Source organism: Petromyzon marinus, chromosome 4 (genome assembly GCF_048934315.1).
Source record: "Petromyzon marinus isolate PM22_M1 ecotype Great Lakes invasive population chromosome 4, UKy_Petmar_22M1.pri1.0, whole genome shotgun sequence".
Taxonomy (NCBI): Eukaryota; Metazoa; Chordata; class Hyperoartia; order Petromyzontiformes; family Petromyzontidae; genus Petromyzon; species Petromyzon marinus.
The window spans coordinates 17,802,518-17,823,880 of NC_133670.1; the positions used below are offsets into that span (position 1 = coordinate 17,802,518).

The 21,363-nt window shown below is 49.8% G+C and overlaps 1 protein-coding gene across 3 annotated transcripts in view; it reads left to right on the forward strand.

The window, feature by feature from the left end:
* The window catches only part of LOC116938557 (arf-GAP with GTPase, ANK repeat and PH domain-containing protein 1-like), a 176,386-nt gene that overhangs the window by 64,891 nt on the left and 90,132 nt on the right, over positions 1-21,363 (forward strand). For all 3 annotated transcript variants that reach the window (XM_076059408.1, XM_076059407.1, XM_032945827.2), the window contains exons 2-5: positions 2,419-2,477; positions 3,489-3,576; positions 5,901-5,986; positions 19,176-19,317. In XM_076059408.1, the coding sequence (XP_075915523.1) occupies positions 2,419-2,477; positions 3,489-3,576; positions 5,901-5,986; positions 19,176-19,317 (375 nt within the window). The remainder of the gene's footprint in view (positions 1-2,418; positions 2,478-3,488; positions 3,577-5,900; positions 5,987-19,175; positions 19,318-21,363) is intronic.

The following is a 21,363-nucleotide window of genomic DNA, read 5'->3' on the forward strand; positions in this document are numbered from 1 at the left end:
GCATTACCCCGTCGAGCAATAAAAAATTAAGCTTGGGACCCTTACATTGGAAATATCAGATCATTTTTGCATTTGTGTTTTTTTATTTTAATGATATCTTGTTAAATATCGCTAATACATGTAATATTTATGTATTCATTGTATTTACATGTTTGCATTGCATTCTTTTATAGTGAACATAATATTTTTATTTTTACTCCGTATAGTTTGCGTGTGCAGCATATAACAAAGGCAGAGGTCCCCTCTATAACCATACAGATTGTTTGGGGAAAGTGCGACTCACGAACACTTATTAAGAATGGCACGGCACGCGTGGGGGGTGGTATAAGAGGTGTAGCGTAGTACTCATCACATTGCACTACGAACCCGGGAACCTGGGTTCGATTCCCAGCCACAGCTAACGTCAACTGCGGCTAACATGTCTTGGGCTCCCAAAAGTTGACTCGGCCCTCAAATTAGTACTTGGCTCAGCGTGGAATCACAACCAAGCCAGCCAGGTGTGGTGCTGGCCAAGACACCCCTCGTGAGGTCCCATCACTTGACCCAGGCTTCATGGGGATCTTTGTCTATGATGCTTTCTTTAAACCTGTTCATCTAAAATGAATGACTTGCGAAAGGGCCTCTACTTTCCCGCACGTTAAGTGAACATTGCGCTCGGGGGCGGGGTGATCGGTGCGTGGTGTCCACATGTCGCGGCGCCCGGGTGTGGCGCCGGCGTTGCGAGTTTGCGGCGAGCAGGCTGCTTTTCCAAGGTTATTGGCGAGGTCGCTGGGTCGTAACGTCGGCTTCCATGTGACAGACCCAAGAGGCGGGGGGGGGGGACGAGCACGGCTATGCCCCCCCCCCGCCCCCTTGCGATGAACATCTGGGATGGGGGGAGGGCAGTAATGTATTTATGTGTCTAGAGCGACAACGATTTGCTACCTTTGGGGAATAATGGCCTGGGCTTGTTTGCCTATTTGCTGTCGTTAAGACGAGGGCAGCCTGGCTGTTTGGAAAGCCAGGAGCAGTGTGGGAGGGATAAACAATGGATGAGCGCCACGTGAGCCGGTGAGCGGAGAGGGCCTGGTGAAGTTGCTGAAGCCCTCCGGTGGTCGCGCCGTTGCCGCAAAAGTGGCTGATTGGTGTGAAAATGCGCACGTGGGTGCTGTACAAACAACACCTTCCCCCAGGATCACGGGCGGCCCCCTCGCCTCTGTCAGCCGCACCTGCAGTTTTTTGGGCAAGTCCTGCAACGTAGCCATCCGCTCCTCAAACCCCGTTAGTGCATGATGTGTTACTTTAGAAAAAAATATATATCCTCAAATTTGTTCGTCAGGCGACGAACATTACTCTCGGTGGCAGAGCGAGCGGGATAGTGCTGCGCCCTGCCTTGTGGAACCGAGGTCACTCAAAGGGATCGCAGAGGTATCTCTATGATGTCTGCTTCCGTGGGCCATTGTCCAACACGAAGGGTTGCACAGCTGTGCGAGAGATCTGAATGGATACTTTGTCGCATGGCACGACACAGATGGCTAAATCAAGATAAAATTGAGGAATGTATTTGAAAATTTTCATGTTGTGCGTATGGATTTTGTATTGCACCATCATTGCTGCCGGTTCGTGTGTAAGCCTCCTTCCAAGTGAAATTGTGAATAATGTGTGAACATCTGGGGAAGGACAATGCCAATGAATTATTTGGTTAAAATGTTAAATGCACTCTTCAGTGTCCATCTGGCTGACCCACAGGCCTTCTGTGAGCACTGCACATGTGTGCATCACGTGGTGCTGGCCACCCACCCCCTCGTGTGCCGTGCCGGCCTTCATAGGTGCTTGCTAACAACAGCACTTGCCCCGACAGTCTGTTCAGGCTATACTGGCGGATCTTTGGAGCGTTTGTATTTGACGGCTTTCTCGTGACACTCTTGTGTGGGTTTAGCATGACCATGTAACGATTCGCTGGCTAACATTGATTCCTATGCTGTGCGTATAAGCAGCGTTTATTTACTGTACATTTTGAATAATATGTAAATTGCATGCAAATGTTAAAACCTAGGCGGTTGGGTGGTGTTGGCCAGCATTTACGCCCGGCTGTCTTTGTCTCCCCAGTGCTGATGTTTACACACTGCACCAGGTATTCATTTAGTGCAGGCCCCGACAAGTACACACATGCACGCACAACATGCGTGGGAGCCCTACAAAAAGCGACGAAGCAATGCAAACTCGACAGTGAAAACAAGACAACAACGAAAAGCAATGAATGTTGAATCGAAACGTGACCCCTGTATCGTGACAGTTTACAAGTCGTGGCCTGAAGCGTTGGGGGGGGGGGGGGGGGGGGCTCGGAGCAGGTGGGCTCACCTTGTTTTGGAGCAGGTGAACTAACCCGCGATTCCCGCCACTCACCCTGTTTTGCCTCCCCATTGTTTTGTCTTCCAGACTCGTTCGTAAACAGCCAGGAGTGGACCCTGTGCCGTGGCGTGCCGGAGTTGCATGTGGTGAGCCGCCCCCACCACCACTACCATCTGTCCCGTCGCCTCGTGACGGACGCTCTCACGAGGGCCCCCCCCGCCCCCCCCCCCCCCGAACGGCCCTCGTGTAGTCAGCAGATGCTTTCAAACTAAAACTAAACAAATTTTTTTTTATTTTACCAGGTAAGGCCCACTAAGCTATGTAGCTTTTTTTCAGAAGCGACCTGGCTATCACAAACGATAACTCAACGAGATATCACGTGGACATTTATAGCGGCCGAATACTCTGAACGCACGTTGATTCTAAATGTGGAGGGGAAAAACCGGAGGACCCGGAGAGAAATCCACGCGACCAACAGGGATAGAGAGATTTACCGGTAAACTCCAAATATGCAGGCGTTAGGATGGGGGAACCCACGACCTCCTGCATAACAGGTGAAGTAGTTAACATCTCACCACCATGGCGCCCCTTTCTGTTCGGATTTTCCGCTATCCTGGGCGTGCGTCCTCCGTGGCGACACCGCTGTGAACGGCTGCGCGATTATTAACCAGCAGGCACCAGCCATCCGTCCGCTTACGTCGCCCGCTGATTAACTTGTCAGCGCGACTGCGGCGACTCGGACAGTTTGCGGTTTACCGTTTCCGTTTTCACATACCGTGATTCCGTACGTCAACCCGCACCCAAAGTGATGGTAGATGTAATGCATATGCTACATATAACGTAATATACGTAAAGTAATGGGGAGTATATTTATTCATTATGCACACAGGGTAGCTCGTTAAATCTGCCTGCAGGCTGTTGATGCAGGAGCCCTGTTCCACCCTCTAGTGGAGCAATCACACATCGCTGGAAAATGGAATCCGTGTCAAAATGTGGTCCTGACGTTGGTGTCCCTGGCTGGCCCACGTTCACATGATGATTGCTGCCCCGTGTTTCACGGCTCAAGATGCACGAGACGGCAGACCGGTTGTCTGTTTTTTTTCTTCGTTCGTTATTGTTAACCCAAACCCCACACCCTGACTGCCGCCCTCCTGCAGGGGATTGTGGGAAACCTTGGCTGTGGCAAGTCAGCGCTGGTGCATCGCTTTCTGACAGGCGCGTACGTGCGGGAGGAGTCTCCGGAAGGTGAGCGCCGGGCGGGCGCTGCTGCTCGTGGTAGTGTCGGCTACGGCGCCGGTGCTGTGCCCGTAGGTCACAGGAGCTTTGTGGCCTTCGCAGTTGGGTGGCTTTGGGTTGGAGGGTAGGGTGGTGTGGGTGGGGATTGAGGTGTAGGGTTTGTTTATGGTTTAGGGTGATGGAGGCTATAGGGGTTTAAAGGTAGTGCGTGCGTTGAGGCTGAAGGTGGTGGAAGGTGTTTTGTTTAGGATTCAACATGATGCTTGGATTAGGGTTTATGGGGTAATGCTTGGGTTGAGGCTTAAGATGATGTAGGGTGCAGGGGTGGCGTTCGGTTTGAGGCTTAAGATGACATGAGGTTTAGGGGAAGTGTTTGGGTTCTAGTTTTAGTGTTGAGGTTAATTGTTTACTCGGCGGTGTTTGGACAGCGACCGGGGGTTCGGGGTTCGTTCAGTGGACAGGTGCTGAGCCTTCCGAAGGTTGTCCGACTCTGTGCATTGGTTTTAGCTCCACGCGAATCTCACTCCCACGAGTCCCCCAGCGGAGCTCGGAAGCCTCACGCAGCCCCCTCCCCCCTTCTCCTCTTCCTCGAGCTGGCGGCGCGACACGACGGGGCTTGTTCTCGCCCTGCCAAGCGACGCTCATGTGAATTCGTGCACCTCCGATCTCCCTGCACCTCCGATTAGGGACAGTTGGCTGCGTACGGTGCGAAGGAAGTTCAACGTACATACAAACCGGCACAACCTTCTTGAAAGGATTTGTGCAGTTTTTATCGCAATGATGCTTGCTTATTTAAAACTCGTTTCCTGAACGGAATCGTGGACGCGAATTACTTTGGAGTTGATAAAAGGAAAACAAAATTCAGTTTTACATCCAAGCATGTGGCCGCACGCTCCTCTTTTACCACCCTCTCTCCCGTCTGAGAAAGCACCCACAAAACGTTGATTATCAGAGAAGGTTTCCGCCAACAGCGTACACGAGGCTCCGTCCCATCCCCCCCTCCACGATCGCGCCGTTTTCCCGCCCGCGATAAACGTCGACGACCTCCAGCGATGCACGAAGGCGAGACGGCGTGCACACAGCGTACGTGCAACGAGTTAGTACATTTCCAACCTCGCGTGCTTCCTTCTCGCTGTGAAGAAAATACACGCGGAACTAGTTTTTCACCTTGGTAATATCATTTTTTTCCTTTTTAAAAGACAGTCACATTTTTGTTGGACTGCAACAAAGACGCCAAAAAATGCTAGAAAACGAAGCCACCGGGCTGCCTGATGCAAATGGAGCAGCGTACAAATCAGCCGTGGCTCACTCGAGGCTCCCGTCTCCCCGAATTTGGCACGGCGGCATCACGGCCCCCAGCGGAGAGAGGATGGAGCGCGTGCGCGTGCGCCTGGTTAATGGGTTAGTGGGTCGGCTGGGTGGCGGCGTGGCGCTTAAAGCGGCCTCCTGCCGTCTTCAGGGGGCAGTGGGGGAGCGGGGGGGTGGGGAGATTGTGGCGTAGTGGGGATCAGGTCCTTCAGCAAGGCGCATTCTGAGTGGGTTTGTAGGGGAGGTGCGGGTTAGCGAACGCCTGCCTGCCTGCCCCCCCCGCCTTCCCACTGCACTCTTCCGTGCGACCCCTGCAGGGCTCGATGCTTATGCGAGGTGACATGGCCCTCTTATTGCCGCTATCAATTATGTACGGCCATAGCTGGCTGTGCCGAGCAGCTATTAGCGATTGTGAGTTTCCACCCGCTTGTAAATGGTGCAGCTGTTGACGCGTGGTGCGGGTGGTGTGTTTGTCGTGTGGGTTGCTACGGTGAACTAGAAAATCGCTCCTCTTCATGCATGGAATGGTCATTCCACTTTTCAGGTGCATTGGGTTTCCAGTTTTTTCTCTTTTGCTTGAAGAGGTGCTGTTGCATTAAAATTAATTCAGGAAATTGATAGGACGCATTTATAATTCTATTGCCTAGAAAAAAAACGTATCCCACTTAGAACCGTTGACAGGTTATGTATGATATTGATTTATCTGCTGGCAGAGCCCCATTTTGAAGGAATACACTTGCCAATAACTTAGCAATCCAGCAGGATTTGACTCTGATAATGATATCTATAAAATCGAAACTGGTCCAGAGTTTGCCTCCTTGAAGAGACAAATTTTTATTTCGTTTTCATTTCTCGAGACAGAAGTTTATTTAAGTCATATTATTGCAAGAAGATCGGCTGTTTGTGTGCCTTGCTCCGGGCTTCATCTTCCTTTAAGGCGGGCGACTGGCGCTCGGAGCCGCCTGCACAGCAAGCTCAATGCCGGCACTACGTTTTAAGGCCGCTGGTCGCTTCTGCGTGTGCAGGGGGACGCTTCAAGAAGGAGATGGTGGCAGATGGCCAAAGCCTCCTGCTCTTAATCCGGGACGAGGGCGCACCACCGACAGAGCAGGTTTGAAAATGCACGCACGCGTGCACGCACACCCGCACGAGCTTGCGCCGTCTCTGTGCTCACGCTCGCTCGAACACATCTTCACGCACTCCGGCATTCCCATGGGAAGGTTCGCGGGTCAAGCCGTGTGGTCCCACGTGTGGACATGCGTCTGTCTGTCTGTCTGCGCACACACGCACGCACGCGCGCACACAGACGCGTGCAAGGCGATGGGCTGTTCATGCACACGCCTGCAAACAATCGCTCGTCTCCCGACAAGCTCCCGTGCGCCCACAAGCTCTACCTACATGCCCTCCCGTGTTTTCCCATGGTCCGACATGGACACATTTTTTACTGTTACTCTTGTTTACCCAAGAAAGCCTCACTGTGTATCAAGTGATTTCCAGGAAGGTCCTGCCCAGATTTTGCAGTAAGGGGCGATGTTGCTATGTGTAATACGAGTTGAGTATTACACATACATACTCCACATACTCAACTCGCTGAGGAGGGGGGAGGAGGCGCCTCGCCCCCTCATGTGGAGTGACGTCACCTGCTCATGATTATTAACGAGGGGGGGGGGCGGTCCAAAGTGGAGGATGGCACCTGTTCATGATTATTAATGAGGTGGGCTGGCCGACGTGGAGTGACGTCACGTGCGTGACACACAGACATTCTTGGCTCATTTTAGTAGTAAATTAACACTGCACCACCCTGCAACATGCACTCCCACATATGACCACTGGTGCCACATGATTCATGTAGTCTCGTATGTACACACTTTCACATTGTGGTAGAGCTAATGCGACATAGGGATTTTACCGTGGCCAGACCTCACCATGACCCCTGTGTGAACTTGTTGGAATGCCTCTGCGGATTTTTGACATCTCGTTGGTTAACTTTTTTGTCAAGTTCCTCCGCGTGAACAGTGTACATTATCTACTCGCTAATACCTCCGTACGCTGCCACGCGGAAGCGTGCGTTCATTTACACTCCCACGCGTTCTCATACACTCCCCTCGCCTCCCACGCACTCCTTTAGCCTTCCAGGTTCTTGTCGATACCCACACGCTCACACTTGCTCCCATTCTCTCTCACGCATTCTAACGCACGCCCCCAAGCGCTAACACTTTCCCGCACGCCCCTGCACATTATTGCCAGGGGTTCCCGCACACACAAAACAAAGATCTCCCGTATAGCCTTAACAGACTGTTGGGGCAAGTGCTGTTAGTGGGCACCTATGAAGGCCGGCACGGTACACGAGGGGGTGGGTGGCCAGCACCACGCCCGGCCGCCTTTGTCTCCCTAGTGGCGATGTTTACACACCGCACCAGGTACTGATTTGAGGCTAGTTGACCTAGGGGAGGCCCAGGACCGGTTCAGATAATCGTCACTGGTGTTGACCGTGAACAGGAATCAAACTCGGTTCGCCAGGTTCGTAGCGCAGCTAACCACTGCACTACCGCTTCCCCACACACCACTCTCCCACACACACACGCACGTTCATGCTCTTTGAGACTTCACACACACCCTTTGCTTGCTCTGACTGCCACCCACATGTTCATGCAAAATCCCACACTTTAACTGCCACTCTCACATGCTCTGACACGAACCCACACCCTTTCTCACGCTCACACATTTCCCTCCTCTATTCGCGGACGTCCGAGCGCATTGCTGTGTTCAAGTTCGTTCTCGCACGCTCACACGCGTACCTACATAGGGCAGAGATCCCCCACCGTGTAGCCGGCACAGACTTTTGAAGCAAGTGGAGTTCGTGAGAATTTGTGACGGCTGGATTGTCGCACAAAGGGAACGGTGTGGCCAGCACCAAGCCCCGCCATCTTTGTCTTTCCCCACTGCTGGTGTTTACACACCGCACAAGGTTATCATTTGATACCGAGTCAACCTCGGGGAGGGCCCCCGGCACAGGTTGAGATATCATGTGCTACTGATGTTAGCCGTGGCTGGGAATCAAACTTAGATGGCTTGGTTTTTAGTGTAGGGTGTGATCCACGACATGTCTGAGGATGTCCACACACACGTGGCCTTTCTCATATTTTATATAAACCAGATGAGAGTCCGTTTTGTCCAAAAGCATCCTTTTAAAGGGAGTCTTGGGCCACAAACCAATAATAAGGTGAGCTTGTCTGTTAGGCCATTTTCCATTCAAGGCTGCAGAACTCTGAACTCAAATCCACAACAACACCGACAAAATGACGACTTTTTGTTGCTTTATCTTACATTATATCTTTACTCATTCGGTTTGGTGTTTAACATTTGTTTAAAATGTGTTTATCACCTCAGTTTTTGAATGCCCCCCCCCTCCGCCGCTTTAAACAACGCCACGGTACAGGGCCGTGCAGGATTGTCAGCAAGGTGTTTTAAAACAAAGAGTTTAAGCAACAAAAAAAACGCAAACGAATTGAAGAGTATGAATCTCGACCTGAATCTGAAGTGTGGAACGTCGACGTTTCAGATCCGACGCTTGCGCAATATCTCAAAGACAAAGATCCCCCGTATCGCTTTAACAGACTGTTGGGGCAAGTGCTGTTAGCGAGCACCTATGAAGGCCGGCACGGCACACAATGGCCAGCACCACACCCGACCGCCTTTGACTCCCTAGTGGCAATGTTTACACATTCTACCAGGTATTCATTTGAGGCTGAGTCGACCTAGGGGAGGCGCGGGACCGGTTCAGATAATCGTCACTGGTGTTTGCCGTGATTGGGAATGGAACCTGGGTTGCCGAGTTCGTAGCGCATTTCGCTAACCACTGCGCCACCGCTCCCCACACGCGCGCTGGAGATACAGGATGAATGTATCTGAATTTAAATCAGTCAAAAGTCAACAACGCTGTCTGCTCTTTGCAAAGAAGCAAATGATTTCGACTGAAAACCAGAACAAAGGGACTATGCGGTTCGTCGACTGGTGGTGAGAAAAGAGAGAGGCGCTGCAGATGAATCCTGAGACCGGGCGCGGTTTCAGCTCGAACGCCTCCATGCCAGTTTTTTTGCACCATTATCACTCCAGAATGATCACACGTCGTGGAGTTTTGAAGGGCCTCTTTGAAAGAGCGTGGAAAGAGCCGAGCCCGCATGACGGTTAGCGATCGCGTTGAGAGCTCGTTGTGGCTGCTCCACAGCATTGCAAGAAATGGAACCGCGGCATTTTGAAGCGCTGCGCTTGTAATTGAGACGAGTGTTGCCACCTGCAGTCCGATCGTGGTAAAGTCACACGGACACTTACCGGGCCTTCTTCAGTTCAACTCTTTGTTCGAGTAAGTGGAATTTATTTGAATGAAAGTAAGTTTAAAAAAAAATTCGACAAACAATTACAAAATGTACGCGTCCATCAGGTTTTGTATTTCAATAAGTTGGACAACTTATTAGTTGGAATAAGCTGAGTTATTTCTCATACTTATTGGAAACCCAGGAAATGTCTTTGGGGGCTGTAAGGATGTCCAGAGGAGCGTGTGGCTTGACTGACGATCGTGGGGCTCTCGTTGGACCTCACAGTTGAGTTTGACCCTTTTCAATGTTGCGTTTTTTTTTTCTAATTCACTGCCTTGATTCCACCAACGTCATTTGTGCAATGTAACCACCCCTGCTCTCACCCACCACCCATCTCGCGGAGGGATCAGTTAAGTGGTCCTTGTCCTTCGTTTTGTCGTCCTCGCTCGTAGAAAATGTGAACGATGACCTATGACAGGGCAGCGGAGAGATGTCTCTCTTTGGCTGTGTAACATTGACAATTTAGAGTCAAAATCCTCGAGCCGGAAACGGGCGGTGCCACGTTTGATGGGCGAGACACTGGCCCGTTTTCTGAGCCATGTGAGCTGTAGGATTGCCACCTTTTCTTGATTTTCCCAGCATTGTCCTCTTTTTTTGAAGGTGGCATTCCTGGCAAATCTGTATATCTTGCCGGGACATTGAAAGCCCCGAGTTCTCATCCATTGAGTAATATTACCCAACTCAAGACAATGGATTTTCATGAAGCTCTGTCCCTCTTTCGGGATTGTGAGATATTCTTCTTCCGATGATAGGTCCCGGTTTTTTTGCACCTCAGACGTGGCAGCCAACATTGGCCCTGCAAGCGTGTGAAGCCATTGTCTAGCGAATAGAGGAGACAGGTTGACGTGAAATACGGACCTCGCCCGTCTACGACTTCGTGTTTTCCCCTGCCCATGAATAATGAATGGCGATATGTTAACTCACTCGCCTGGTATGCAGGAGGTCGCGGGTTCAATACCGACCCTGACGCCTGCTGTATATTTGGAGTTTGCGTGATCTTTCCGTGGTCGCGTGCATTTTTCTTTGAGTCCGGGTTTTTCCTCTCCACGTTTATAAACATCCTGCGTTTAGAGTATTTGGTTGCTATAAATTTCCACACGATAAGCCACTTCGTCGAGCTATCATTTGTCGCTTGTGAAACAAAAGCTCAAAGCTCAGTGGCCTTTCCTGGTAAAATAAAAAATAGTTTAGTTTTAGTTTAGAAGTCTCTGCCGTTGAGGCAGCTTCGAGCATCTATCCAAGTTTGGTCAGCAGAGGGCACAACACAACCATTGCATGGAAAGGGAGTGGGCAGATTTTGTAAAAAAAAAAATACTCGACTACATAGTAGAGACATGTCGCCACCTCCAGGACATGGCCTGTCAAATGCACGTGCCAGTGGCTGCTTTTGAAACTAAATTTCAGTTGGGCATCATACGGTACAACACGTGGGTGCAACCCGTAAGCACATGGGGGAGCTGTGCATACTGCCTGCCGAGAACAGTCACGGTTAACATCAGTGACAAGTAATACCTAAATCAGTCATTCCATTCAGCTTTCTTTCAGCAGTGGATTGGCAAATGGCTACATTTTCTAACACTAATCATGTTAATTGTCCACATGCACATGTAATTATTTACAACTGGGTGAAATGCAACAAAGACGAATGTGTCCCTCTGGCAAGCCTTGATGCCGGTAGAATATTTTGAGTTCTTAAGCTCCGGTCCACGTATCGTGATTTTTAGAGAGCAAAGAAGGAGGAGCGAATATCCTCAAAAGTGTCGCCCATTTAAGCTGGAGATTTATTCTGCTCATTGCCAGAAGTGACTTTGCAAGACTAGAAAAGCAACGTGTGATGGTGAAGTGACGTTCATTCATTAAAATGCGCCGCATGTGGCCTAAGCTATAGAGTGCATTGGCCATGCATTAATATTGGTCCAGACTTACTCAGTTGATGGCGACGTTCTGATTCAGGGCAGTCGTGTTCACTTTTGATGAATATGGCCTAGCTTACCCTCTTTTTTTGTTATCCGCCATTACACCACCACAGATGCTTTGGTGTCGTGTCGAAGAGTAGGCCAAGATATCCGCTAGAGCTGCTCTCTGGAGCTGCCTCGAGTGGGGGCTTCCATCAGCAGTGGTGTGGTCATTAAAACATTTTAGAACTGTTTTATTATTTTACCCAGGTAAGGCCAATGAGGTATGTAGCTCTTTTTCAAAAGCGACCTGGCCACAAATAAGCTCAACCAAGTGGCTTATCACATGTAAAATTTATAACACCCAAATGTTCTACACAAATATTCGAATATTGCAGGGCTGCACTGTTTATTTTCCTTTCACCACCAATCCAGGTTTTCTCCAACTCCATTCTTCAAAGCCCTCCGTTTAAATTCACATGGACAATCCTTAGACGCTGCACGTGCCTGATGATTGGTTAACACGTGCCTCGTGACACATAGTGTTGAATGAAATTAAGATCCTTAATCGATGAACTTCAAAGTCATTGAGGTAGAGCTTGCTGATTCATATCGAGATCCTTAATTTTAATCTTAATGGGTGTTTTTTGCCTTCAGCAAATTGGATTTTTAAAAGTTGGATATTTGAAATTCTGAAACACAATCGTAATGATCTGCTTTATATACATAGCATTTTAATAACCAAACATGCAGTTAAATAAACATCAAAATATACCCCAGCAGGTTTTTTCTACTTTGACTTTTAATTTTGATACCTTTAAATGGCACAGAAATATGATTGGAAAAAGATTTGGCAATGTGCCAGTATGCACGTAAATTTTTTCGTAATGAAAATGTTTACAACATTTTATTATAATTAGAGCATGCAGCCTGGAAAGACTGCACCTTTGATGAGGAATGCTTGTAATCTGGGTACGGAGCTCAAGCAGGCAGGCGGACCCAGTGAGCCCGATGATCTTCCCAGCACTGCTCGCGTGGCCCATTGTGCAATATTCACCGCAGGTGGCAACAAGTTTATTTAGTTTAACCAGGTGAGGAGTCAAGAGGCCAGGAGAGTCTTAATTTGTCAGAGTGACCTGGAGCATTAGTCCGCCAGTACGGGGTGATGATTGCCATGTATCATCCCAATTGAGTAATTTGCGGAGTAATTTGCGGTGTAATATGTGGTGTAATTTTCAAATCTGGCAAATTGGGAGCCTGATGCCGGCACGCAATGGCCTACCCTTGCGAATTGCATCACGGGGGTCTTTAACATACACTTTTAAGTAGACGGCGCGTAGTTTTCTTATGGTTTGTTACAACACTCGCAGTACTAATCGGGGCGGCCCGCTCAATTTTAACCGTGAACCTCTGTGACAAGCAGCAAACGAACCGCTGCTCGGCGACGTTGCTGCCTTTACCTGAAGGCAGGCTGTTCAGGAAGGAGACCTGGGTCGACAAGACATTCTCAGCCGTGATGTTGCACCCAGTGGTGATGCGTATCTCCAACTTGGAATGTGAACTTTTGCAGTTCCATGCTTGACTGTTCGAGTTAGGCCCTCCCCGGTGTGATCACTGATTTGAGTATAGGTGGCGTATGAAGCATGCCGCGAACAACGCTTTGATCCATCGTTTAAAATCGATTCTTCCACCAATGATGCATCGAGTCGTGCGCGTGAGAAATGATTGTTTACGGACGATGCATTTTTTGTAAAATGCTACATTTAGGCGTTTGTGCAATCAAAATGGTACAATTCAGTTGGGGAAATCATGAAAAAAAAGATGCTTTAATCGTGTTGTGATCCTGAATTGTGAAATATGCATTTAACCACTGGGGAATTGTGGGGGTAAGTTTGAATGGTTACTGTTTGTACAGTATAATGATGATAGTCATATTACTGTATATTTAACGCACAAGTCCTGGGCTGTTGAGCTTGGTGGATTTCACAAGCTGCGGACGAAGCCTTTGATGGTGCCATGAGTTTCCAATTATTCACCGACACCACCTGCCGCACGCGTTACCTGAAACTTAACAAAACTCGAGGCGGGAGTTTGTCACCCTCTTGAACTGGAGCTCGTGATCGCGCAGTGTGGAATTGGACAACTTTAAATACACTTCACATCGTTTTCAGGGATGCCGGGCATCACAACACAGGCAACCGCGCGTGCACGCTTGTGATGTAATGAAAAAAAAAGGCGTAAATTGATCAGAGAAAAACAATTGCTGCTTGCGGCACAATATTTACTCTGCGGATCTCGTTTGTGAGTGGTTGTATATTTCCTCCCCCACCCCCCTTTGCCGCCCCTTTTCTCTTTTCGCAGCGTAAACTATAAACACGGGTACGAAATGAGATGTGCCCTCGGGGAGACGCGGAGTGTGGAGTGGGCGTCGGGGGCTATATCAAACACCACCGCATCGTTTTTTGAAAGTTTTTATCCACCCCCCCCACCTCCCACAAAGTATCCCCCCTCCGCCTGAAACTTCTTGATGTCCTCCGCAACAATTTACAACGCGTGGTCTCGCCGAATGAGGCGGTAAATGGAGAATATCTCGGGCGGCAGCAGAGAGTGTGATAGGAACGTTGTGGCCGTGATCAAACAGCTCATTAGGAGTGAATGGGAGCCTAATGACGGCACTTACTGCCTCTCCTCCAGACATCAGCTCCGGGAATGGCTTTCTAGTCGCTGCAGCGCACCAGCGCGTGCGCCTGCTCGCCCGCTCGCACAAGCCTCGATAATTGCGTTAACCCAAAGCGAGGAGATGCCACGAGCTAATAAATAAATAACTTGGGGGCCGCCACCGTTGCCTGGCTCTTCTGCACCCCCACCCACAAACCCGCACGCACCCTCCAACAAATTGAGTCTGGAAAAAACGAGCGAGTTTCCCAGGGGTTACAAATTCTCGGCAAAGAAAGAGTGAGATGTAATTAACGGCTTCGCGCAGATGATCCTGTCCTGCATTTGAGCAAAACGGAGATGTGGCGCGAATTTAAAATGAATGCTTTTCATTTCGGCACGGAAATTGTCTTGCGTGCGTCTCTGCAGTTTTAAAGTGGATTTTTATTTTCGTCCGCTTTTGAGCTTGTAGTTTTATTTGTACTCACTTTTTAGCGATCTTTTGAATATGGAAGACATTCACATTGTTTCCTTTAACACTTATAAGCATAATTTCGTCATCCCTTATTTCACCGTAAAAAAATTTTAAACAAGTGCCCTTAACGATGCGACGACCCATGCGGCGATATATCCCCTGCGCTGCCGTCGAGAGCCACGAGCAGACCCGCTGAGCGCCGTGTGTGGCGCAGCTGTCCAGGACCTGACGTAACCTCGCCGTGTCCTCGCAATCACCGCTTGGCGTGTGCCGAGATCTTCCTAATGGGGCCCTTGCTTCCCTGCTGACAGCTCCCATGCAGTTACATAAAAAAGTATATTGACACGGTGCGAGTGGAGTTGGTGGTGCAGTGGTTATCGCGCTGCGCTATGGAACCCGCCGAACTGAGTTCGATTCCCCGGCCACGGCTATAACATCCGTGGCGAGTGATATCTGAACCGGTCCTGGGACCCCCCACCGTCACCGACCCCCACTGACAAGCGTGGTGAAGCATGGTGAAAATACCCCCATGACCGACACGACTTGGGGAGGCCCCTTCCAGCAGTTATTATTATATCATATAGACATGTACATTTAATGTGAAACGTAACATATGGCATAAATTGATATGTGTTATTAATTTGTGCAATTTATATATATCATATCTTACAAATTGGCACTTAAAATGCCGCTTTGTATGTTTGTGAATACATACCAAATTTAATTTCATATATGCAGCGTGTTTAATTTAACAAAAAAACGGGCAGCGTAACCATTCGTTTGTTTAGTTATCCGACACACTTTAAAACAAAGTCACGTTTGTTAATCTACACGCACACGGAGGGAAGCGATATACGTGCTTATATTCCCATTTGTTTATAAATGCAGTTGCTGAACACAGGCACAATGATGTATAACACAGTGACCAACAGCTTTACATGTTTTTTTTATCAGTCAGCTGCCTCTGCATAATCACTGCCCTTATAGAGAACATGCACGCTGCCCACAAGTAGTTTTTTGCGTGTGCTTAGTTTGTTGTCCTTCCCCCGCACCTACAATTAGCACGGTTGGCTACGTACGGTACGCAAGAAGTTCAAAATACATAGGCTTCAAATAATGCCCGTCAAATCTTGACGTAAAGCTTTCGTGACTGCAGGAATTGATATTCTTTGGGTCTTTCGGTAAAGTCACGTAGATAGGTTAAAAGAAAATAACAAAAACTACGATCGCAACACAAGCGGTCGTTTACAAGTACCATCACTTGCATTAACATTAGCTGCCCCGCCCATGCTGCTGATACTTGGGCTTCGCCCATTTCAAACCTTTATAAACAGTTTGCCTTTAGAGGCTCACCCCCTTTTCCTGATGACGACCGCTTGTGTTGCGATCGAAACATCGTAGTTTTTGTTATCTTCTTCTTTGGTTCTTTCGGTAAAGTCATGTAGAATGAGAATAAAATATTCTGAGAATAAAATATTCTCATTCTACGTGACTTTACCGAAAGAACCAAAGAAGATGAATCCTTGCAGTCACGAAAGCTTTAAATCGAAATTTTGTTATCTTCTTTGAACCTATCTACATGACTTTACCGAAAGACCAAAATAATATAATGCGCGTCATTTTTTCATTCCAGTGTTTTTACCTAGACAGGTGGGCGCAGTGCACATTGAGATATTTGGCCAGCTCCATAAAGAAGTGTGTTTGGCTTTGTGTGGGAGGATATCGGAGAACCCAGGGAAGACCCACCATGCATACGAGGGGGTGACACTCAGCACTGGCATCTCCTGGCGACAGACTACGCATCCCCAGAGGCCTGCCACACCTGGCAAGCCCCAGCGATCATCAAGCCAAATGCTAACCGGGCTAAATCCTGCTCAGCTCTTGGGACCTGATGGGATGGGGGTATTTCCAGGGGTGATCTGGTCGTGTCCAAACAAGACGGAGAGCCCCTTCACGGTTGTCTATAGCAAGGAGCCCGAGATACTTTCCTGGGTGGCATCGTAGACAAGGCACCTTGCGCGGCTTAATATTGAATGCGGGTGGGCAGATTGGCTCAAACACAGAGTGCCCATCCCTTGACGATTGTGCATTGCGAGCTCCGGAGGAAGCCTACTCGTTGGCAGCCGGTTTGGCGAGTGATTTTTTTTTTACCCTCTGCGCTTTGTCCAGAATGTTTGATGGTGGGGGTCAGGGCCGAAAGCACCGGAGCACAGGCCGGCCCTTTAAACACGATCGTTAAACGCAACCACGGGTCTCGGTCAGAGGCGCGACCACTTTAGACGTCTTTTAACCGCGGCGTGCACTTTATATTTAATTAGTGGCTTGTACTGTTGCACAACTGGCATTGTAAAATGTTGACCTTGGAGGTGCGTCGATGGAGGAGTTGATCACTCCGGCGGTACGGCGGTTACATTTTCTTTATTTTGTGCCGCCCTTCATATATTTAGTTGTAAGGATTCATTTAGTTGATGTTTACGAGTTTGTGTATGCATTTGTTTATTGCCAGATGCTCGACGTGCGGATATATCTGTCTCTGCATACATTTTAGTGCGATGCGTAACAGCATGCATTAGGCACGTGCTCCCGAGTTTTAGTATAATTTATCCGAATAATCTGAAAATCAGCTCCGACAATTTTTTTTGCATAAACGTCACTAATATGGTGTCACTTCCGTGCCCTCGAGCCAAACAGCGGCGTCGCGCGGCAACGGGCGACGCCGCTCTTGTGAGCACGGAGACAAATTTGTTGCGACGTTCCGAATAAAAGACGGTGAAATGCATTTCATTCACCGACTTCCGGTGGGTGGCCCACAGTCTCACGTTACACACATGCGGCGCCACCCTTTGTGTATACGAGGCCGCCCGCAGCACACGCGGGCGCTCGACGCACGCGCGGCGCTTGCTTGGACGGCGCGTGTTGTGACCGTGCGCGCGACGACGATGGAAAGTGGTGCACGGTTATTAACGGCTGAGGGCGGCAGCCAAAACGCGTGCCCATTATGCGCGGCCGGTCCACTGCCGCCGTAAATCCTCGGCTATAACGAGTGCAGTTACAGGATTTTTTTTTGGTGCACGATGCATATAAGTTGCTTTTAATTTAACCCATCAATTTAACCTCAAACCCGTGTTACCAAATTGCTACCTTTTTAAAGTGCCGTGGCTGCACTTTATTTAGATAAATGAACTCTCCCCTTGACATTCCAATTGCGGTTAAATTTTTGGACCATCATTCTTGGTTCAGATGGAGGCGAAATTAAAGTGATCTCATTAAATAATCAGTTTCTCCTGTCTCCCTAAATCTTGCTACAAATCTCGCAGCTGACAGGCGCGATCGCCGCTAATGCTTTAATCATAATGACCCGTCTCCAGGCAGCCATCGCTCTGGACCATCCCTGTCTCCGACCTCGGTTCCCCTCCGACGACCCCCCCCCCCCCGCCGTTGCCTCGGCAACGCTTCTTGCTTCAGAGCCATGATCTCTGACCTCTTTTTCCATTCCCACAATTCCTTGCTCTTGGCTCCCCGCTCCCGCCGCCCCCCCAGCTTCCGTGCTCCGCAGCTCATCGGCACGTTCGGTTCCCCGCCTCGTCCCCCCACCCCCCCCCCCCCGGGTGTTTCCCCACCCCCCGGGTGTTGCCTGCGACGGTCGCCCCCAAAAATGTGTCAATGTCAAACGCCCCCTCCTCGCAAGGGGAGGGGGGCAGATGGGGGGGGGGGGTGATGCCCGGATGCACTGCCTGTGTCACCGCTGCGCCAGCCATCATCGCCCCCCCCCCCCGCCACACTCCTCCCCCAGCCCACAGGGGCGGGTCCCCGTGGAACATTTAAGCCAAAAATGGTCTCTCGATTAGAATTAAGCTCAATGTAATTATTCCCCGGCTTGTGCCGAGGCCATAAATAATGGAAGTGTCAATTACAATGGCCCTGCCGAGGCACTGTGAGAGTGGATCGCTCACTGGGCAAGGTCTTTCTGGCCCGTCCTTTTTTTTTGTGACGACAAGATAATTTGTCTTTGTTCACACGCTCTCTCTCCGAAGTTTTTCCTCAGATTTTTTTTGGTCTCTTTTCCCCTTCTCCGCATCGGTGAGTTTGATGGCTGACGTCATTGCGTGGTGTCCTGTGTCTGGCGAACCGTTTTTCCGCCGTCATGTTTTTGGTATATGTGTGTAAATATTAACACGACGCCTTCTCTCCCTGCTGTCCCTTAATATTGTATGAAAAGGAATGATCATTATTACGTTTTTGGAGTGTGTACGTGACGAAGTGTGTTTGTGCTGGGTAGTGTGTGTCGAGGAAAGTGTGCAGTGCCTGGGGAATGTTGTTCAACACCACAGTATCATTGGCAAGTTGCATTTGAATCTGACTTGCTTTAACTCGGCATTGAATAAGCACTGGTGTGTGCGTCACGGCAGTACATGGCCCAGCGGTTGAGTGTGACATTACCCAGCCGTGTTGCGTTCGCCGCTTGTTGCAGAGGTTCGCCGTTCCATTCCTGCAGGCTGCCCTGGTTACTATTGTGGGTATAAGAACCATGAATAACTTGCACCGACTGCTGCAGTTGACAGGAAATATCCCATGACGGTCATTTCGAAAACAGCAGGCCATTTGTGGCTGCGTTATGACCCAGATTTGCCAATTATGAAATTTTACCTGCAAGATATTCAACAGGGATTACACATTGCAACTTCGCCCTCCACTGCGAAATCTACTGCAGACGACGTCTGTGAAATAGCATTTTTGTGATAGGCATATGGCACAAATACCAAACGTGCGACGGATTTGATTTGACGAACGCTGTAGAGAAAACCGCAGCCCGTACGTGCGTGGTGCCGGGCCCATCGCCTCGCTTCCGCGGGGTGTTAACGCTGAACGTCCGATCGCGGTTGCCGTGTGCGCGTGCAGTTTGCGTCCTGGCTGGACGGCGTGATGCTGGTGTTCGCGCTGTCCGACGAGACGAGCTTCCAGAGCGTGGCGCGCTACCACCAGCAGCTGTCGTCGCTCTGCAGCCTCTCGGAGCTGCCCACGTTGCTCGTGGGGACACAGGGTGTGCTGCTCACGTGCACCAGCAAACACGCGCACGGACACACGCAACCACGAACAAAGACAAAGATTCCCCGTTTAGCCTAAACAGACTGTTGGGTGCGAGTGCTGTTAGCGAGCACCTATGAAGGCCGGCGCAGCACACGAGAGGGGGTGGGTGGCCAGCACCACGCCCGGCCGCCTTTGTCTCCGCAGTGGCGATGTTTACTACACATCGCACCAGGTACTCAATTGAAGGCTTAGCCGACCTAGGGGAGGCACCAGGACCGGTTCAGATAATCGTCACTGGTGTTGACCGTGAGTGGGAATCGAACTGGTGGGCCGTTGGGTTCGTAGCGCAGCGTAGCGCTAACCGCAACCCTATCGCACAAGCACACCTGCTGACTTGCTCGCACACGCGAACATCGCGTACGCACTCACACACAACAACATCAGCCGTATTCACCACTAAATGACACTGGTGTCATTGGGTACATTTTGAGGCAATGGAGAGTGGGTAAATGCTCCCTGGCAAGAGCTCATTGAACAAACCAAAACGTTTGAGGTTAACAGACCGGCTTTGGCACGCCCTGCTGTGGCAACTCGGTTGCGTTTTAACCGCCTGACGCTCTCCTCGTCGTTGTTGTGAGCACTGCATCAAGGACGCCAGCAGCAACTGCCCAGTCGTGTCTTTACCTTGCCTCCTCCACAGTGGCCGATCTAGATACCGCTGGCACCAGCCGGTGTAACGCTCTCACGCGCACACACATATTCACTGGGGGTAGCGAAATTGTTTTGTCCATTATAGTCTCGAAAATTGATTCTTGCGATGCATCTTGCGTGCGAGAATTGATTGTTTTTGATACGTTTACGTTGTATGTAATTAGTTCATGTTGCCCCTGCAGCCATTAGATGCGCTACATTGACCCACGTTGTTAAAAAATATATATATATAAAATTGACTCGAATTGAATCGCTTTCCAGATTCGTGACATTCTTTGAATCACGATGGGAGCGAATCATACCCAGGCCTAATGTCTATGTGTACACGCACACACACATACACACACATGCGTGTATGGGCGTTCTTACGCACGCTCACATACTCACACGTACCAATGCATGCAGAGTGCACACGTACAACCAAACCCCATTTACACGCTAGCACACACATACAGAGCATTATTGCACACGCCCACATATGCACAGATACAACTAATTACACCACACACAAACATACCCTCAAACAAACACATAGGTGCACACAAATGCACACGCACGCACACACACACACAGCGCGCGCGCACGGGGGCGCGCACATCAACACTCTCCACGTGCAGCCAGCACGAGGTCGGGCAGCGGCAGTACAATTCCGCGCGCATCCGCCACCTCCGCGGAGCCTCTTATATCGATTAGAGGGAGACTTTGTCAAACAGCGGCCCTCGTCAATGGCGGGGGGGGGGGGGGGATTTGACTTAATGACCGAGAGAGCTCATTAAAAATCGGTGAAAAAAATGAAAGGGAGCTCTGGGAGTGTGCCACCGCCACTGCCGCCGTCGACGAAGAGTGATAAATTCCCTCCTTCTCTTTAAATATCGCCGCGTTCGGAGTCTCGCGGCGCCCGACTGCCCCGCTCGCCCGGGCTCCACCGCGAGGCATGTTGCATGTGAGAGGTGCAAATATAAAAGAGACGAATGATGGTGGCGGTGCCGATAACGGTGATGATGATAATGATATCCCTCTTCCTCCGCCGGTCACGTGGCACCAAGCGGCGTTTCGGCCGCGATGAATAACGGCCTCGACGACAGAGATTATTGTTTTAGGCGCAGGAAGACCTCGCTGAGTTTTTATCAAGGCTCGTTTTTTTAAGAGGGTCACGCTTTTCGATGTTTCGCTTGTCTGTTGTTGTTGTTGTGTGTTTTGGCTGTGGAGGGACTCCGTTGTGCTCGGAAATATCCAATCTAACACAGGTACCGGTCAGTTGAAGGCTGAACTGACCTCGGCGAGGTCCATTCTGATACCACCAATGTTAGCCGTGGCCAGGAGTCAAACTCAGGTGGCTGAGTTCGTA